Source organism: Dromaius novaehollandiae, chromosome 1, assembly GCF_036370855.1.
Source record: "Dromaius novaehollandiae isolate bDroNov1 chromosome 1, bDroNov1.hap1, whole genome shotgun sequence".
NCBI classification, from domain to species: domain Eukaryota; kingdom Metazoa; phylum Chordata; class Aves; order Casuariiformes; family Dromaiidae; genus Dromaius; species Dromaius novaehollandiae.
Window position 1 is genome coordinate 189,769,498 of NC_088098.1, and position 21,218 is coordinate 189,790,715.

Sequence of the window (21,218 nt, forward strand, 5' to 3'; positions counted from 1 at the left end):
AAATGGGGAAATATCTTATAAAGCAAGGCATGAATTAGAATATTGTGTAAGCTGAGTGTGACCACACAACTGTTTCCTGAAAGCAGCTTGAATATGCCAAAAAACAACAAAGAGAAAATAGTGTGAAAAATTGCGATCTCTCAGTACACCTGCCTGCTTGCTTGGCATACTATTGCGTGCAAGGTTTTCCTGAAGATAGGTGATAGACGTGCAGTACTTTAAGCATGTAGTTTCTTTCCTAGTGCACTTTTGCATTGCACTCCCTTCTAAGGCTTTTCCACCCCTCTCCTCCTGAGTGGAAAGGAAGTAGCAAAGTCGTCTGCAAGATCATTAACCTCTGACTTTAGTCTGTATAACTCTTTAGTAGTTCATTCTCTGTCTTTGAAGATGTTGGCTCAAAATGAGATTATTCATGATGAAAATTTATATAAAATACATACTTCAATCTTTGCAGGATCCAGAGTCTTGCTGGAGCTCCATGGCAAGAAACTACACTGTGTGACTCTGAGAGCTGATGCTGAGTATCAGTGAGGCAAGAGACATTCACATGACAGAGGATAAGGCCTTAGAAGGAAGAGAGGTCTAACAGAGCTGGTTAATATTCAAGGATTACTTCCTCCAAGTTCAAGAACGGTGCATCCCTATGCTTGCAAGAAGTCAAGCGAAGGGGGCAGGAGACTTGCATGGATGAGCAAGGAGCTCCTGGCAGAACTCAGACAGAAAAAGGAAGTGTACAGAAGGTGGAAGCAGGGACAGGCCACTTGGGAGGAATATAGGAGTGTTGTCAGAGTACGCAGGGATGGGACTAGGAAGGTCAAGGCCCCTTTGGAGTTTGATCTGGCCAGGGATGTCAAGGATGCCAAGAAGGGCTTCTTCAAATACATCAGTAGCAAAAGGAAGACTAGGGAAAATGTGGGCCTGCTACTGAATGGAGCAGGGGCCTTGGCGATGAAGGATACAGAGAAGGCAGAGATACTGAATGCCTTCTTTGCTTCAGTCTTTACTGCTAAGACCAGCTCTCAGGAATCCCAAACCCTGGAGACCAGGGAGAAAGTCTGGAGAAAGGAAGACTTTCTCTTGATCAGGGAGGATTGGGTTAGGGTTCTTAATACCTGGTTAGAGATCATTTAGGCAAACTTGACACCCACAAATCCATGGGTCCTGATGGGGTGCACCCCCAATGCTGAGGAAGCTGGCAGATGTTATTGCTAGGCCACTCTCCATCATCTTTGAAAGGTCATGGAGAACAGGAGAGATGCCTGAGAAATGGAAGAAAGCCAATATCAATCCAGTCTTCAAAAAGGGCAAGAAGGAGGACTCAGGAAACTACAGGCCAGTCATCCTCACGTCCATCCCTGGAAAGGTGATGGAACAGCTCATCCTGGTTGTCATCTCTAAGCATGTGAAGGAAAAGGTGGTGATCAGGAGTAGTTGACATAGATTTACCATGGGGAAATCATGCTTAACCAATCTGATGGCCTTCTATGATGGGATGACTGGCTAGGTAGATGAGAGGAGAGCAGTGGATGTTGTCTGCCTTGAATTCAGTAAGGCTTTTGGCACTGTCTCTCATAACATCCTCATAGGTAAGCTCAGGAAGTGTGGGCTAGATGAGTGGACAGTGAGGTGGACTTAGAACTGGCTGAATGGCAGAACTCAGAGGGTTGTCGTCAATGGCACAAAGTCTAGTTGGAGGCTGTAGCTAGCGGTGTCCTCCAGGCGTCAATACAGGGTCCAGTCTTGTGCAACATATTCATTAATGACCTGGATGAAGGGACAGAGTGCACCCTCCGCAAGTTTGTTGATCATACAAAACTGGGAGGAGTGGCTGATACACCAGAGGGCTGTGCTGCCTTTCAGAGGGACCTTGACAGGCTGGAGAGATGAGCAGAGAGGAACCTCATGAAGTTTAAGAAAGGCAAGTGCAGGGTCCTGCACCTGGGAAGGAATAAGCCCATGCACCAGTGCAGGTTGGGGGCTGACCTGCTGGAAAGCAGCTCTGTGAAGAAGGACCTGGGTGTCCTGGTGGACAACAAGTTGACCTTGAGCCAGCAATGTGCCCTGGTAGCAAAGGCGGCCAATGGTGTCCTGGGCTGCATTAGGCAGATCATTGCCAGCAGGTCAAGGGAGGTGATCCTCCCCCTCTACTCAGCCCTGGTGAGGCTGCATCTGGAGTACTGTGACTGGTTCTGGGTTCCTCTAAACAAGAGACATGGAGCTACTGGAGCGAGTCCAATGAAGGGCTGCAAAGATGATTAAGGGACTGGAGTATTTCTCTTATGAGGCTGAGCTGGACCTGTTTAGCCTGGAGAAGAGAAGACTGAGGGGGGGATCTTATCAACACGTATAAGTATCTGAAGGGCGGCTGTATAGAGGATGGGGCTAGACTCTTCTCAGTGGTGCCCAGTGACAGGACAAGAGGCAATGGGCATGAATGGAAACACAGGAAGTTCCATCTGAACGTGAGGAAAAACTTCTTTACTGTGAGGGTAACTGAGCACTAGAACAGGTTACCCAGAGAGGTTGTGGAGTCTCCATCTTTGGAGATATTCAAAAGCCATCTGGACAGGGTGCTGGGCAGTCTGCCCTAGGTGATCCTGCTTGAGCATGGGTTTGGACCAGATGATCTCCAGAGCTCCCTTCCAACCTCACCCGTTCTGTGATTCGGTGCTTCTGTGATTACGAGGGAGGGCAAAGATTTAACATGAACTATTTAGATTTAATTAGGAGAATCATCAAAGGTGACAGAAAACATTCCCTGTCACCAGCTGATGGTCAACAAAGTCTATGACTGAACACCCTTGTGTGTTTCTCCCCTACTCTTCTCTTTGAACCAAACTCTAAAGTTGCTCCTGAGGTCCCTGTTCAGCATCAAATGGGTGCTTGCATTGTAAATTTTGCCTCTGGCATCATTGTTATATTGCAAGAAGAAAAACGAGAAGTCTGGAGCCTCTATCAACCAGTGTATGACAAATGCTATGTAGGTCACCATCACAGAGATTGTTTTTGTGGTGAGCCACATCTAAAACCTTCTCGGCTAGCTCAAGCATGGGTGAAAGTGAGATAGTGGGGTTTTATGTCAGTGGGTGGGTTTATGTCACTGGTGTTTTATGTCACTAGTACTACACACAGTAGTTGCTTGGTTTAGCTCTCTGGCAGCACTTGAGGCTCTGAACTTTGTGCACAAGGGTTGCTGCACTGGTGGCAGTTGGGCTTTGGATGCAGGGCATGAGGCATATGGAGTGATGAGTGCAATTACTACTACTCAGAAGGCTTTTATTTTAGGAAGCCTTATGCTTGAGCTACAGACTAAGTTTACAGTGAAGATATTGTCTCTTCCAGAAGTTCACTTATGTAATCCATTCTAAGCATTAACCTCTCTTTAAAACAGACCTGAAATAAAACAGATTTTTCAAAACTTTCATCTTTTTTCCACTCACCGTCTCCCTCTCATGAACTAGTGGTTATATTTCATTTAAGAAACTGAATTTGACCTTTTATTAAATGGGAGAACCTAGAATAGTTCCTTAACACTGAATAGCTGTATGCTATCTCGAAGTCTTACTAAGAGTTGTTAGTAAACTTTTGAATAATTAAGTTTAAATTGCATATTTGGTCAACAAAACCAGTGAAAACAGTGTAGTACGTGGAATGTGCCCTAATATTTCATAGTTTCTACAGAACCTTCTATCAGAATTGGGTAATGTGGATTAGGATAAGGTGATTCTGAGATGTACAGTTACGTACTTCCCTGGATCTTTTGAGGGGGAGTGTGTTGGACGTTCAGGGTTTTTTTAGTTTAGTTTGGGGGGTTTTGACATAGGATGAGGGCGTATTAGAGAAACTCCTCTTGGTGCCTGAAGTTTTGGTGCTCTACTATTAAAATTCTTTTTGTTTTCCCTGAAACGCGGACTAGTTTGGAAATCAGCTCTGCTTTTTGTCTTTTGTTTTCATATCTTTCCTTGCAAATTTTATCACAGAAGCAAAACTCTCCGTTGTGGGTTACAGAACACTGGTGTTGGTTCACAAGCTGGCATTAAACATGAAAGGCCTGTTATTTGTTCAGAAAATCCCAGTAGCAGCTCTTATCGTTAATTGGCAGGAGCCAGAATCTCTTCACATCTCTTGCCCATAAAAGTCCCTGCAGAAGTTGGGGAAGTTTATAATACTGTAGTATCTTCAGTGCAGTTGTTAAATATTTTTCTTCTTCCCACTTCTAATGACAATGGCGCTCTGTCAAAGACAGTAAAACTGTCAGTGCTCTGGTTGGATTTTAAATAGTACTGTTGTCACGTTTATCTAATGACAGCAGATAAAGCTTTTGCTGTTTCCAGCACAGATACTCAGTTTTCAGAGACACGTGGCTTTTGAACACTTCTGAGTTGCTTATTAATGGATATTTAGGTGGGTTTTTAAATGTTTTTTGAGAAAAAAGGAGATTTAATGTATTGATGGTGGGACGTATGTGCCAATACTCCATTAGGCATGCAGAAAACCTTGTAGATAAACACTACCCCTGTATATAGTATTATCCTAAACTATCTTCCTGTCCACTGCCTGTTAAATAGCTAGATGTGAATTTTAAAATAATTATAGAATAGTCAACTATCTTCCTGTTTGGAAACTGTTCTTTGACTGTTAAATCAGCCCTGTGTTTAGTACAGCTGGCAGAAGGGAATGTATTTTTTTTTTTTTGTCAACCGTGTGGTATCATTGGCGCTGAAGACCTACCTTCCTTTTCTGAGGAGCAAAAATACTAATGGGGTGTGGGGGGGGAGGATGGCTAGATGAATCTGTTTTGACTTTAAAAACTGACAGATGAAAATTTTTGTACCATGCACTACAAATGGAAATATAACCCATTTCACAGCCTGTGTTGTGTTTGATCCTTACCCTTTTTTTCTCAACCCCTCCTTAAGACAGGAGATCAAAACCGTAATGAATTAGTAATTTTCTTATTGTGTTCCTCCCACAGTGTGTTGATACTTCTGGGTATGGAGCAAAATTATTTTTTAATAAATTTCATTTTATTTCTCCCTGCTTCTAGTTGGAATTCTCCACCAAATTCGCTGGATGCCTTGGCCCTGCATGGATTTTGCAGTCAAAAGAAATGACATTGTCAGTAGGATTTTTTTTTTTTTAATTTTGCAGCAATGCAAAGGTGTAGGAATCTAACTCTGGTGTGGTGAGTGAGGGAAAATAAGCTTTGACAGTTTCCAAAACTGCTGAATGGTTTCAGTATTTAAAAATAGGGACTTTCTGAACAAATGGTGAAGGAACAGGAACTTATTGTCTTCTTATCGGTTAAATATACATCAAAACCATCAAAAAAGCTTAGAGTAGGTTAGGAGTAAGTAGGAGGCTAGCATAGATTTAATATGTACAGTTGTAGAACACTTCAAACACTAAAACTTAAGGAGAAAAGTGTTAGGTATAGGGGATAAACTCACCATTTCTTATACAGCTGTTTCTAAATATTTATTCATCAGTTGAATACTTTAGTATAAGAGGTAGGATAAGAGTTGAGATCTTCCTCCAGCTGAAGCATCAGCTTAAGTCTTGCTTCCACAAGTGACTGCCAAATGATGAAAGCTAGGAAGTCCTCTAGTAAAAACATTAGTGACCAGGCTGACAATGCTGGATTGTTCAGATATTCAGAGCAAAAATAACATGTTACCTTTTTCCTATTTATTTACAAAATTCTTAAGGGTAAGTTCTGCTTTCTACTAAGTAGTACCTTACACTTGTTCTGTAGCACAGACCTGACTGTCATCTACTGTCTTTTTACAGGCAAAGTATCTATTTAAATATGAGAACTTGTATATCTTGAAGGACATCTCTGATGGTTGCAGTAAAGCTTCCTCTCAACCTTCAATGAGTTGTTTTGCTGGAGGTTTATTTTGTGAAGACTTCTCTAAAGTTGCCAACCTATGTTTCTTTCAACATTTGATCTTTCCATTTGTACCCAGTTTCTTTATTTATGCAGTTTTGACTGTTGAATAAAATACTTAAACATTTTTCTCCAGATGGCTTATTTACTAAGAGAATATTTTGGGAGACAGCTAAAAACAGACCTTCTAGAGGATAGTATCACTGCCGTATTTCATATTCTTCAGGTGAGTTTTATCTCCCATTTATCTGAGATCATCACTCAACAGAGGATGCTTGACAAGAGGTTTTTTTTTTTCATTTGTGAGTGTGTGTGTGTGTATATATGTATGTATATAAGAAAGTTTATTTGTTGCCATTCAAAATGTAGCAGTTTGGGGGCCCTCCCATTACCTGTCTGTCTGAAAGCTGGAATAGAATCAAGCAGTAAACACACTGCAGAAATCTCCTTGAAGTTAACTTAGAATTTGTCTGATAGATGGGTGACTATTACAGGGATGGGACTGAAACTCCCATGTTGCAGCTATCATCTTCGGTTTGTGGGTATCTGGCACAGCAAGATCTGTATTTTTTTGTAAATACTTAAGCATAGTTGACAATAATAAATGTTGCAAATACCTCTGCTGTTTATGGATAGAATTCTATGGTGTCCCCATGTCTCACCAAAACCTCAAATATATATGTGAATTTCATGATGACATACATCCCTTGGATAAGGAAGACAAAGGATTAGTTTAAGTATTAGTGAACATGATGTTAGTAATTATTCTGACAATCTGAAATTTTAAGAAGGAATAACTATCTTATATATGGTCCAAGGTATAAAAGGTGATAAGTATGTTAAAATTCTATTTAAAACAGGTTCATGAAGCTCAAGAATACTTATAAAATATTGTAGCAGATTCTGTGTGCTGGGGACAACCTTTGTTCTGTTGTACAGCTGACAGCTAGTGTATGCCTGGGGCATGAAGGCAATACTGTGTTATACAAGTACATCTGAGTGAAAAGAAATGCTTAAAAATTTCAGGAGAGAGGAATGAGAAATGAAATCATTGTTTTTTCTTGGCTTTACTTTGAGGCTTTAAAAGCTCCGTGTTTTACTTCAAGTGGGTATTAATTATATTAGGAAGTATACAAAAATGTGCAGAACTGTACCCAAGAAGAAGACACTCTCTTCTATCAATGTTTGGCATCTGCCAGGTTCAATTATTAGCAGTTTGTTCTGCAGCCTCAATCCCCTTTGAGAACACGTTACTTACCCAGAAAAGATGAATGAACTGAGGTCAGTTTTCCTTCTTTCGATAAAAGGCTCTGTCTAATCTAGGGGTCTAATAGAAGAAAATCTTGATTCATCACTTTCTGACATAAGTAAGAATTTTTACACATTTATATTAACTTATACTTAGATACTGGAATTTCATTTTAATGCTTAACTTTTAAATAGTTGTTTTAGAGATACCTAAAGTAACTGTCCTTGGTTATTTGAAAAAAAAGGTTGAAAAGATCTTTTGTTTTTCTTCATTTAAAATGATATACTGGGGAGATAAGTGTTTCTGTAATGACTAATGTGGACTGACTTGTTGATTTTGTTCCCTCTCAAACACCTTCACATTAGATAACATCCTTTCATACTCATGTTATTCTTAGAATGTAAAAATTAACCTTTAAGTTATTTTCTTATTTAATTACTCTTTTTTCAGTTATTTTCCTCCTTTAATTTGTTTCTCATTTTACATGAATTAGTCACTGAATTGAAATATATTTAACTAGGTAATGAAATGGTAAAAACATACTGTGTGCCTAAAGAACAGGCCCAGAACACTAAAAGTACTTTCACTCTTAACAAGCAACCTCAACCAGATTTTTTAATCTTTTTTTTGACTTAAGCAAAAGATATTTTGTTTCAATGTAACTTTATTAGCAATGTTAACATTAACATAATTTTCAAATTAAGTAGTAAGCCTGTATTGTTTTAGTGGGTGTGATTTAAAAAACCCTCACAGCATCTAAATTATTGCCCTTTTTGCAAACAAACTGGATTTTTATTTCCTCCAGTTTTTGAAAGTTGAATGATCTAGAATATGTTTTACCTCACTGGATTTGTTATTTGCCAGAATCTTAAAGCAGAATAGAAAAGCAGTCTGTCCAAGCCTGGGAGTTTTGAAACCAGTAGTACTGAAATATATAGGTTGGGATGGTCAAGAAAAACAATTATCTCAGAGGGTATTGGTGCTCCTCCTCAGGGATGTTTTAAATTGAGTTATTTCAGTTACCTGTGATTTATCCCGTTATATTTTTGTGCACGCACCTTCACTTCCACAATAACTTCAGTTGCGGAGGATAAACGTATTACTAAGATCTCGTCTATTTGGGAGATAGAGTGGCTCATCCGTTTCCAGAGTCAGAGTGACCACCTTCTTAGCAAGCCGCATCGGACTGTGTCCCAAGCCTGGGGTGCAACCCTGTGGCTGCAGGCTTTAAAAGGAGGATATCACATTCCCAGAGCTTTGTGCTGAGGTCGGTACACAACTGCGACGGTTATCTAAAGTGAGAAATGACTGAAGGATTTGACCATCTCACTATCTGTGGAAACAATAGGATGGCAATATTATCAGCCAATTAAGTTGTCCCCCCAAAAGTTTTGATGGTTTTCCTTTGGTTCTGCTGAGGTCATGCTGATGTGTTCGTTTCAAAAAGGCAGTTAGGGAGTAATTATACTGAATTTTGTATGTTTTGAGTAATTTGTGAGAGCCTTCTAACACTGGCACTTGCTGACCCAGTGAAGCATTGTTTTTTATAGCAACATACAGTGTCAAAGTGTGTGTGAGGCATTTATTACTAAAATGGCCATTTATTACTAAAAGTGCCCAAATATGCAGGTTTCAGGACTATGCTGAAAATTCAGTTTGGAAGTAGTGCAGGATGAGCAGAAGACTGGTTTTGGATATACGCAATCCAGGAACACATTAGTTCAGCCCTTACTTTTTTTTTTTTTTAAGTTTGCACAGTAATTTATTTTAAAGTACAGATAACTAGTTTTTGAATTACTTCTGTGATGTCATATGATGCCTGATTTGCTTATATAATGTTTTAGTTCAATTAATATTATTGCTCTAAACTTTTATTGGCTATAAAAATTGAAATCTGCTTTTCTGTGAAAAAGAGGTAATGGTAGGACCATGCAGTCCTCTCCATAGGCCATATTTCCCCATGTCTCCTGAGCTGGAAGGAGTCATTCTTACTTGTTTCTTTTCTTAATGCTATCATACATGGGTTATAGTTTTGCTACTACAGAGTAAGGCTTATAGTTAACAATAGTTTTTTAGACCCCACTTGTATCTACCATTGCATGCTAGCTTTAGGGGAAAAGAGTAAAGACATGGGCAGCATGGGTTGAAACGTATTGGGCTACACTAACAAGATGCTGTCTTGGATAGCCACATTTTCTAGACAAGATTAATACATTCAGTGTAAATCAGTTACACACAGAATACAGTATTATATGGCAAGGTTACTAGTTAAAATTGGAAATAATAATTTTGAAGAATTCTAAGATTTGAAGAATTCTAAGGCAGGTTAAGAGTTGGCTGCAATAGAGATGACAGTGGGCTATGCAGGAACAAGAAAGAGATTACTACTGAGGTTAATTGGGGACTGGTTGCCTGCTGCTTTAACTAGTGACATGAGTATTAGGCATGTTTTGATGAAAATAGCTGATAAACTGAAGTTAAGAGATAGAAAAGAGGCTTCAGAGATCAGATCAAAAAAAGCAGATGATATTGAGGACTGAAGTAATAAATATATAGAGACCTGAGTGGTACGTCATGCCAGATCCTTGCCTCAGTTGGTGTGCCTCAAATGTTTGAAGGACATGGATGTGCTGCATGTTTGTTGCATGACAGGGAGCTACTAGTATGACACAGTTACCGCAAAAGTGAAAGTAATCCTGAGGTGTATTGGGAAGGTCTTCCAGCAGAGAGGAAACCACTGATGTCTCTGTGCAGCGGCCTGGAGTGCTGCAGAGGGCTACTTGTCTCTATTTGAGAATAGCAACTCCAAATGGATGGACTGGGAAGGACTGCCAGGCTGCCTATTGCCTTCATCATCCTCTTCAGAGAGGAATAAAGAGTTTGGCTTCTTTAGCCTGATGCTGAAGAATGGGTATCTGATGTCACTATATGTATATTGAGGAGAAGGGAGGTTCCTGAAACTAAAGAACTTGTTGGTAAAAGTATAAATGGATGTAGTCTTGGTAAATAGAAGTTGAAAAGTTTAGAACTTTGTTCCTTTGGTCAGAAGTTTTCCCGAAGCAGAAAAAAATAACAGGCAGCAGATGGACCCCAGCCTACCCTGAAAGCAGGGAGAGGGATTCTGCAGAGTAGGAGGCTGGACGGACTGATGTAGGAGCACTTTGCTGGGCTTCCTGGTGTGTCTCAAATCCTCATCTGAGAGGCGGAATGAACTGCAGTTCAGCTGAGATGTTGAGGCCTGTATGGTACCAAGGAAGAGGCTACTCTCATCACCTTACAGAGGTTAATCTGAAGCTGCTGTATAGGGCTGCCATAGGAATTTGAGTGTTTAATCCTCTCCTCTGAGCAAAATCATTTCATTTCAAAGATGGCCTCATGCATTCATTCTCACCACATTGTTTTCCTTCATAGTTACTTTTTAATTCTCTCTCGCATATATATTGTGTTTTTTTCTTTTGTAGAACGGTTCGTGTCTGGCTGAAGAGAGACAGTGGACAGTACTGGCCCAGCATATACCATGCAATGCCATGTAAGTATAAGGAGATGTTCATTGTCTACTGTGTATTTGCAAAATGGCTTTTCTGGGTTTGATAAAGCTTCGTGTTTATGACCATTTCCAGGCTTGCCACTCCCTATTAAATACTCTGCTTGAACAATCCTGTCAGCTGCTGTGAAGCTTTACCAAGTTGCATGCTAATACAAAATCCTCTCTCTTCAAATTTAATGTAAATTATGTGATGTTTTAAATGCTTATGTCCTTTGTTACTATATCAAGTGACAGTTATGTTGTTTTTACAAGCATCTAATGCAGCGCAGCCTTTCCCTAGAGCAGTTTACAGTTTAAATCAGATGCTATGCTCAAAGTGGAAAAAGGAAGCCTTTGGTAGATGGGGTGCCCTTCTCTTACAGGAGGGCCCAATGCCAGAGGAGGCTGGGAATACAGTCTCTTACCAGTGTGCCAAGCAAAATGGCAACATGGATATAAAGACTTCACGAGCTGGTGAAACATGCGGTGAAGATGGATGGGGTACCCTCAAGTGGGCTAAATAGGCGCTAAAAGGAATGTGGGAAGAGGCAATAGGATGAGTATAAGCAGTGGCTTATTAGCACAGGGCAGGATAAGGCAGTTTGGAAAGATGGATGGGACCAAATCTGCACAGGGAGAATCCAGCAGCAGAGACACCTGTGTGTGAAGAGTGAGGGGCAAAGAGGGGGTAAAGGATGGGCTCCCGAGAGGCATTAGGGGGTGGGGCGACAGTGGGAGACAAATATGATGGCAAGGGATGAGCATTGAATGCAAAAGCAGATCAGCAAAGGTTGGAGCTCAAAATGCAGCCTTGCATTCTGCCCCTAATGGAGTCCGTAAAGTTTTATAAGTCTGCAATATAAATCACTCTGCCTTTCTCCTGTGTGCTCAGCCCACTAGAATGCAATGGTGAATGGTTTTATTTGATAAGAACTTAATGTCCCATAGCTAATACATTAGAGCAGGATACTAGACAGAGAAGGCAGATCTTCCAGTGAAGGAGCAGAATCTTTTTACCATGCTCAGATGTAGAAAACCAAGTCTATCTGATGGATCCCTCCAGTAACATGTGCTGTATGTCTCCCCTCCCAAAGAGAGTGTTCATTCTTTAAAAGAATTTGCGGATAAGTGTCCGTTTTTTTCCAACAGATAGTTGAAGAAAGCACTTTCCTGGCTGTTTGTCATAAACCCTGTGCTAAAGGGCATGCAGCTCACCAGCAGGAGTTTTACAGGTGCTCCTCAGACAGCTTCAGATACAGTGCTGGGTTAGTTTGTCTTTGGTGAACTGATGAAGCTGCTGACCTTATGTCAGACAGATTGGGGAGCATTTGTCTTCCTACTGTCTGGAGAAAGTAGTATTTTGAGGTAACACAACTATATCTGGAAGATGGTGTTTTTCTCTATGAAACATAGGATATTTAATAGATATAGCTGTGAAACAGTTCTGGTTCCATGGCAACATAAACTTGGGGCCCTGGAGTGGCCATGGTATTTGACTGCCTGCTCCAAGGAAGCATGAATTTGGTAAACAGAGAGGAGGATCCCTCTTCTTCCTTTTTGCCATGGGCAAACTTGTAAGAATATGTCAAACCTTGAAGGTATTTTCTCTTCAATATTTTGCTCAAAAAGTTATTAGAAACTGCCGAGAGATGGGGTTTTCTGTGGAGCTCTGCCACAATCACTAGCAGTGGCCTGGGGTTCTCTTAACCTGGCTAAAGAGATTTGCTTTCCCCAATCCAACTGTTGTGAAATGGCTCTTCTAGGAACTCAGCATTGACACTTCTCTTTTTCCATGTGGTGTTTTTGCATACACTGACATTTTAAAATCCTGTCAGCTCTTCCTCCAGACTTAGAGAGGCTGCATTATAGCCAGTAATAACAGTTGCACTGGAAAGGCTTGAGTAGGCCCCAGAATCACTGCTAAGGTGTTATTTTAAAGCTTCTTCATGAATTTGAGTGTTTCTGACAGTGTTTCTTCAGTTAAAAGGTTAGTAAACTTCCGAGTCATCAGACATTGAAACTATGCTGTGTTATCACTAGTTTCAAGAATGATCAGGTATAATTAGAGATTGGATCAATGACAATTAAATTGTTATCAGGCATGGCTTGAAGTCTGGACACCACAGGATAAGCGCTGAGTCACTCTCTGCACCAGTCTGCACTGTATTGGAAAAGATCATCTTGTCAGCTTGTGTGTGGAGCATCTCTCTGATTGGCCTCTCCTGTAGGTTTGCATCATTTTTTGTTGTCTGGAGAACAACAGCTGTCCAGAGTTTCTCTGTAGAAAATGTATTAGGCATGAGGTTGCCTTGGTGCTGCTAGCAAGCTGTCAGATTTGCAGTCCCACCTGTGCTACCCCATTAGCATGACTCATGACTTTGGTTGCAAGGCCCACACTGTTTTTTAATTTGTTCCTGGGTAGCCTTAAGAGCTGGGTTTGCAGCACGGGCACTCTGTGAGATGAGGAGGATGAGGTGTTGGGCTGAGTCACCCATGTGCTTTGGATGAGCTCTGCCCCCAAATAGGGCCATCAGTGCATTCTGAATGTGACAGCCATTAAATATCTGGAAAAAAAGATCAAGACAGTAGATTGCTTCTGACTAGGGAAGTTTTCTGCTGTTTAGAGGTGGAGTTTCCCAGTTATGAAGTTTCATGCCCTGCCTGTGGATGTTTCTGTGATTGGAAAGCTGCGGACAACATAGTAGTCACATTTTTGATAATCTCCCCCAGCACATGAGAAAGAAAGAGCTGGTGGCTGTTTTTCTGGAACAATAGCCTTTCAAGCCAGATCTCTGCACAGCCAGGCCTTTGCAGAGAGCACGTAATGAAAAATCCCAGGGGCTGTCATTTCCGTGGTTGTTTGCTGCCTTTCTCAGCCAGAGCTCCAGAGTCGTGTTTAGCACTAAAAGGCTTTTTGAGAGCCCTGGCACAGAGTGTGGTCTCAGGGGCTGAAAGGTAGGTTGTACTCATCAATACTGAACCAATGGTAGAACTTGATCTGCTTTCAGAAACCAGTGTAGACAAACCCAGTATCGAAAAGACATGCTCTTATATCATCAGTAAGGCAAACTAAATAAGCTGGAAACCTGGCTAATGCTTCACCTTCATGTCAGAGCTGTCTCAGCAACTGTGTCAACAAAGGACCTCTGACAGCTGGTTAATCCTCCCAATGGTTAGACTTGTAACCTTTAAACTTTTGGGTAGTGTCTGTACAGGAGATAAAAAGCTTATAGACATGAAATTATGAAAAGGAAAGGTATTGTAGTCAAGGGAAGTAAGCTTTGCCAAAAAAAAGCCCCAAACTCGACCAAATAAAAACCTCTCTCAAATGCAGAAGTCAGTAAAGGCTTTATTGTAGTGAGGAACACAGTGAAATATCCAGTATTTGAGGCAGATAATAAACTGCCTGTCTTATGATAGTTTTGGTAGATTACACTTTGCTTTGAAGAGGAGGGTAAAAACTTGTGCAAAGCAAAATATGTGTCTAAGCCTATGCCACTTTTAGGCACTTCCAAGGGGGGAGACCTGAAACTGCAGATGCAAAGTGTGTATTTCTCTTCTACTTCTGTCAGCCTCTAATAGAGGTGACACACTGGTGGGAACATGAAGTACATAATTGTATTATTCCTGCATAATTTGGTTTCCAAAGGCAAAAATCAGAGCATTGGTGTGTATTTGCCCTGTATATAGGGGGAATGATACAGCCAAACTTCTGCATCAAGAATATCCTCCCCAACCTCTGTAGTGATTATGGGGCTGCTATTTTGTTCCAGGCTGAAATCCAAATCATAGTAAGGCACTGAAGTAGAGGGCCTTCAGAATATTTTTCCTGGCTGTTATTGTCAAAGGATCTTAAATCTCATGAGCTTGGGTACCCCACCATAACACACACACACACTTTTTTTTCTCTCCTTTTAATGAGACTAAGTGCTTATGTATCTGAATGTCATTGTCTAACTTTCACTAACACATAAGCTGCTGCAGTCGTGTCACAACAAGTGGTCAACAACAAGTCACTTTAACTACATTAGTGTAGCTAGTATGGGCATAATTTTAGTGCTGTCACAATGATTTCTCCAAGAGTACATGTTACTGAAGAATTCCCTTAGGAAAATGATTATAGCAGGATAAATGTCTTTACACTGCTGTGTTTATGTACACATGGATCTGGAGCACAGGAATTTTTTTTTTTTTTTTTTTATTAGCCCATCTCAAGTAGTTGCTTGCACCTCTGTGTCTTAAGTGCTTCAGGCTATTTGGAAAAAGCATACTTCAAATAGCTAATTTACCTGAGACATTTTCTGTGTGAGCTATTAATTGTCTTCAGAGATATGAATAGTCCTTTCAGTGTATGCACAGTCTAGCATTTTAAAGCTAAAATGCAGATTACGTCAATTCCAGCATTAAATGCCTTCAAAATGATTTGATATTTACTCTGCTTAGAATTGTTTTTTTCTTTGTTAGGTATTTTTTAATGTTCTCATTCCACTACAACACCACCATCTGAAGAGAAAGTGAAACTGGAGAGTCAGGTTTACCTTTTCTGAGGAGGAGGTGTAGAAAGGAGCACTTCAACACTGTTAGTAGCCCTTATTGAAGTGTTTTCATTCTGACAGTTTCCTTGAACTGAAGCCTTTTCTCTGATTTAATTGAATCAATCATTCCAGGAATGAAAGGAAAGAATAAAGAGAGCTGCCTGACGGGATGGGAATTCTGCCTGCTATTGGTTATCCTGCAGGAAATGTTTGAAAGGGGAGTCAGTACAGAGGGTAGAACAATTTCTGTTTAATAGCCAACATAGACTTTCCTCCTCTTCATATAGCTGTGCTGCCAACTATACCGATAAGGATGATCTGCTGAGCTGACTGGAGTGTTTAATCCTGGGTGAGGCATTATGCAAGTCGAGAATATACCAGATAGGCAGTACTGCAAAAGAAAGCGCTCAAAGCTAACTAGTAGCAAGAACACTGCAAATAATCATGGTGGAGAATAGAAACCAAGAGGGGAAAAAGCAGAACTAAAAGCATATCTGACTGTACTCTATATTTATCACTAGAATATGTTTTTTAAAAAAACTTACCACTACAGAAGGGGCAAGAATCTCTGCCCCTAGCTACAATTGGCAGTTGCTACTGAAAACCTATTACTGATGTTTTCTGTTGGGACAGCAGGATGCCCAGCTGCATGCTGCTGTGTAAAGTAGTTAAAACAATCCCAGCCTGCTGAATGCAAGTTCACGGTTTCTCAGTTAAACCAAGCATAGCTCTTAAATTCCTATTAGAAAATTGTGGTTTTGCCCTGGCACGTGAACCTCACCAGATTCTCAAGAGAGCATAATATGACTTACTTGCATGCAATTTAAGAGTATATCCTGATGTTTATAGAAAAGTATTGGTGTAAGAAAACAATGTCTAGTTTTCAAAAGACTTTTATTTTGGCCATAGTATATGATACTGTAATAGCGTTGTGTGTGGTGAAACTAGAGCAGGAGATAGTTAGACTCAAGAGTCCTGACTGGCTTATACATCGATACCTACCAATTAACCCTCTTACTCCAGGTATAAGATGCAAACCTCTGACATAATAAAATTTTTTCTTTTATTGTCAGTAAAGTTTAGGCAAATGTAGGAAACTAAATTATTCTGCTAAGTAATCTCTCAGATTCATACTGGAATGTCCAGTGTCTCTCATATCAAGATACCACCACTGCTCTTGTATGACATAGCTGTTTTCAGATAACTTCAGCAAGAAAAAATGAGGGAACTGGAGCAAAATGTAGCTGTTATTCCATATCCTAATAGGATAGGATTGAATGAATTACAAGAACACTTGTTTTAATGCTTGGAGGGGGTAATATGATGAACACCACCATAAAGCATGTTAGCTAGTTTTAGGCTTTCCAGAACTTCAAGATAATGAGGATCACGGTTTTGTTAACTTCATCAACATGTTCATTTTTTTCAGCTCCATGTTCATGCATGTCTTTTAACCCGGAAACCAGAAGGCTGTCCATAGGTCTAGACAATGGTACAATCTCAGTAAGTACATACAAAGATTTCTAGTTGAAATGCTTCCCCTTTGAGAAGTATATGTGTGATGTTGTGGTGAGGATATTTTTGTTAGTGTTTGGGAGAGATAAATTTTACTGCTAGTAGAACTGAAGCTACAGTGTAGAAAATGGAAGTTTATTACAAATTTCATGCCAACCGCCACATAGATATTGAGTGGGGTTTACAGTGTTTATTAGACATCTAAACAAACTGATTTAATTTGCATATCTCTTAAAAATAACAACATAGGAAAACAGCTGTTGTTTTATTAAATTTGAGTGCCTTGTTAATCATACCATACCAAAGTTTTCTGAAAGCAGCAATTAAGAGGAGAAAAATCATTTTCTGAGAGGCAGAAGGTGGATTTCAGCTCCAAATCTAGCTGCTTTTCCAAACTTTGTGGTTCAGATTTTATGTTTTCATCTCGCTTCCTTCATAGGAGCTATTCCTAATTGACAGTGCTGTTGCTGAAAGATTTGGTTCATTAACATCTAAGATGATCTGTGTGCGTGGAAAGGAAGCAGAGTATTAAAACAGGAGTCTGCCTTTTAGATTTGAGACAGAGAGTGGCAGTTGATGATACCCATTGGATCTGTCTTTTGGGTTGACTGGCTAAGAGCTATATTACTTAGTAGAAGAGAGCTGTGGGTCAGAGAAGTATTTTTCACCTATGCCTGATCAATAGGCTCCTCTTTCAGTTGAAGAACATTTTACCACCATTTCAGACTCTTAATACTGGTGTCTCTGCCTTACAGGCTTTATAACTAAATGAATTTGTTTGCAGGTTGACACATGGGCAGCTGTCTGCACTAAAGTCAGCCTGGTATTTGGGAGAGGATGTATGACCCTTTTAGCTGTTGCCTGTGAGCTGTATCAAAGATGTGAAGGTTTTGACCTATAAAGCTATTAGTGGCTCAGTAACAGAGATTTTTGGTGCCCATGGGAGATTTCTGATTTTGTGTCTAGGCAATGGGACAACTGCCAGAGAGTTCTCTGCACCTCTGAAATTCCCTCCTTCCCACTCATTGAAATAGCTTTAATTTGCCAGTCCTGCTAGGCACATTTGTTTCACCAGCCCTTTGAGGAATGTGAAGGCAGCTGTAAAGGAGAAGGTATTTAAATACTCTGGCTTGATGCAAGAGATGCATCCTTTGTCTTCAGGGCATTTTGCCTTGACAAGTGGGAAGGTGCTTGAATCTGAATGGAGTCAAATATTTTCTATTCTAAAGCTAAACACAGTAAATGAAGTATGCAGGTGGTAAACCAACATGCGACTTTGAGTATTTATTAGTCTATATTGCTGTGTCTATAGGCAGATCCTATCTGTTGCCAAGCTGTGCTTTTTTCCTTTATTCTGAATATAAGTATTTAGGGGGAAGGGCTTGCCTGTGTTGCTTGGTTTAGTCCTCCCTAGCTGCAGGCAGCTATGTGGTAGAAGATTGTACAGAACGTGCTCCACAAACTTCCACAAGTGATGAAACGTTTCACATACCTCTGTAGCAAACCTAAGACTTGTTAGAAAAGCCACAACTGTAATGTGCTACAAGAAGTGCTGGAGGTGTGGAGGGGAGAAGAAGAGAAAAATTCCCAGGCACTTAAAAGCTGGCTATAACCACCTTCTGGAGGAAGGGGAAAATTTTCCTTCCTAGGCAGAAAGATGATGATGAGTTTAGCATAGGAAAATACGAGAAGGGCACTCTAACCACAACACAAGGGAACTTACTGCCTTAGGGCACTCGTTTTTAACTCTGTGACCTCAGAGGAAAGTACAGATAACTTCCTCCAGTAGCCTCAGCATTTGATAATTGGTCAGCTGTTCCATACACTTCTGGTTCAGTTCTGGTAACACCCAGCACCCTTGTGTATGCTGACTGGGTACAGGATAAAAAAGCTCTGTACTGATATTCTGCACCTTCATTTTGACTGCATGAAAGGAAAGGACTTGTGGAAAGGGCTTTAAGCTAATACTGTTCTCATGTGAGTGCTACGTAACCTCAAATTAATCTTTACACAGTACAGGAAAGTAAGGTTTTACTCTCAGAAGTAAGCGGCAATAAGTGGAATAGCCTTTTTCCTTTGCTTGAAATTTTTGAAAACTAGATGGCTTTTGGTTATAAACCTGGCACCTCAGAAATGTGGAGAGTACATTTCAGGAAGAGTGGGAAGCAATGCTATTGTTAAAGAAAGATATTCCAACACTTAGCATGAGGTGAGCTTTTATGCCCCACTTTTTGCATGTGAAACATGGTAACAACAAGGTGACAATTTTTGCTTCTGCAAAGGTGAAGTAAGAGATTGTTTTCAGCCTTTTGTAACTCCTCTGCAAACAGGCTGCACAAACATTTGTGCAGCATAATAGACTGGTCTTTTGAGTGAAAATTTGTCAATCATCTTCCTTGATGAGCAGTGGTACCTAAAGCAAAAAGAGAGTATTGTATGGTCTTTCTTACACTTTGCAATCCCATTTTAAGAAGAAACAACATGTCTGTTACTTTATGTCTTAGCAACTGTCTTTTTGAAGCCAAAGGACTTTATTGTGGTTGTAAACTCCTTGCTCTTAAGTGGAGAAAAAAATGTTTTAATGAGTGCAAGTCTCTCAAGATACCACAAAGAAAAGCAATAGAGAAAAGATCTTTCACTCGTAATAGTCAGGAGAATTCCACAGCCAAGATGAGAATCCTTACCTAACTTCGTCCATCTGAAAGTTAGCTTCCTAAACAAAATTAATCATTAGGCTCTGCAGCCATTAGGTAGAGGTGAATTGCCCTTGGAGATTTCCATGTTACTTACCTTAGAAACTGTCTTAGAATGGCATGAATCTCTCTCCTATTCCCTACGGAAGGAACTGAGGGATTTAGTTTTTATGTAGCTGAAGCTGAATGAAATTAATCTTTTTCTCTGACCATGCTTGTTCAGACAAAGTTATTGCACACTCTGAGCTGGGCAACAAGGAAAATAGGCTGTCAGGGCTGCCTTTTCAGAATTCTTCTTTGGAGACGATACTTACTAAATAGATTCATCTTCCACATCACTTGACCTTGCAGGTGTCCACAGGTTTGGCCATAAACAGCACTTTGAATACCTTTGGTTGAGTTAGGCTCTACGTGATGGTGTGCACCCTTTTCCCTTGCCCCTGTGGCAAGTTTAATATTTTTACCTTCAAGAAAACTACATTATATTTTCTATCCTCTTCCAATTTTTGTATTGTATAAAATGAAAATGCTGTAATCATTTTACAGAGCTTTCTTTGCAATAGACTGTGCTAGCAGATTGGAGAGTCTTCATCCATCCTCCTCCAGTTCTGTTGCTAGTTGGTTGTTCTCTGGAAGATATGGTGAGGGTGCTGGCAATTGCTTAAATTAGTAGGATAAAGCCAAGCCTCTAAGGAGATCTGCTCTGTGCTGTCAAAATGGCATCTATCAGTAAAGATTGTAAATTCCTTGGGCACAACTAGGTTGTGAATGTGTAACACATAGCTAATATACAAAGGTTATTGACCCTTAGGATGGGATTCAGTTGCCTAACCAGAGGTCTCCAGTGACATTTCGGGATGTCTCACTTCACATCCATGTGCAGGTCTGGAAGGGTATGAGTATCCTGTAGACCCTGCGTCAAATCAGCCAACCCCCTGGCCCTGATGAGTCTGAAATGGCTCACAACATGAGCCATAAGTGCAGGTTTTGTTTATCTTAATAGAAATCATTTGAGACAGGATGCTGATATTTTTTCCAAGCTGAGGATTTCCAGAGGTCATAGACTCAAGACAAGAAATTCATGGTGGGTAGTGGGCATGTGTGTGAGGAAGGTGCACTCCATGAAGGCGTAACAAAGAGTTTTCCTATAGCAATATTGTGGGCACCAAATTGGACAGTCTTTTTCAGATGCTCAAGACTTCTTTCTGCTTTGTGGAGGCTTTCATAGTACCAAATCACTAATGGAATAAGCTTACCTTAAACAGCAGAGACATTTTCAGTGTGGCAAAGAAGGTAGCAAAGTAACTCCAAAAAACTGAAGAGCAAAGAACAATTTTGCCAGAGAAATGTTTATAATCCCTGAGAGGAAGGTTTTTGGTTTAGCCATCCTGGGTACTCTGATATATCCCAGCACCTCCTGTGCAAAAGGTACAATAGGACTCAGCAAGCTTTCTCTATTCTGTTAAAAAAGAAGCACTGACTGAGCCAAGTAGGTGACCTCAGCCTTTCTAGCTCATTAAGAACCACTGCCTAATGAGAACTGAGTGTCAGCAGCTCCGAGAAGAGCAAAATATTTATGTATGGAAGGATAAAAACCTCTCTCTATTGGTAGGATGTTTTTAAGAGATGTAGTCGGTGTTTTTGTGGTGCAGATGACACAATGTATGTGCAATAGGGCATGAATTTCTTGAGCAAGGTGCCCTGTGTTAAAATAACTGTCCACTGAAGCAAATAATACATTTGGCCTTGAGAGGGAAAGGGGAATAAATACAATGAAAGAACATGTGATGGTATAAAGGGAAGCAGGAAG

The 21,218-nt window shown here is 40.4% G+C and overlaps 1 protein-coding gene across 3 annotated transcripts in view; it reads left to right on the forward strand.

Annotated features, from left to right (window-relative positions):
• Nucleotides 1-21,218, forward strand: part of WDFY2 (WD repeat and FYVE domain containing 2) — an 80,900-nt gene that overhangs the window by 26,336 nt on the left and 33,346 nt on the right. For 2 of the 3 annotated variants that reach the window (XR_010387262.1, XM_064504880.1), the window contains exons 2-3: nt 10,601-10,668; nt 16,630-16,703. Coding sequence is in view for 2 of the 3 variants with exons in the window: in XM_064504880.1 (XP_064360950.1) it covers nt 10,601-10,668; nt 16,630-16,703 (142 nt within the window). In the remaining variant the exon portion in view is untranslated. Of the gene's footprint in view, nt 1-6,028; nt 6,117-10,600; nt 10,669-16,629; nt 16,704-21,218 lie in introns of those variants that run through there. The other variant, XM_026108379.2, reaches the window with a different exon arrangement.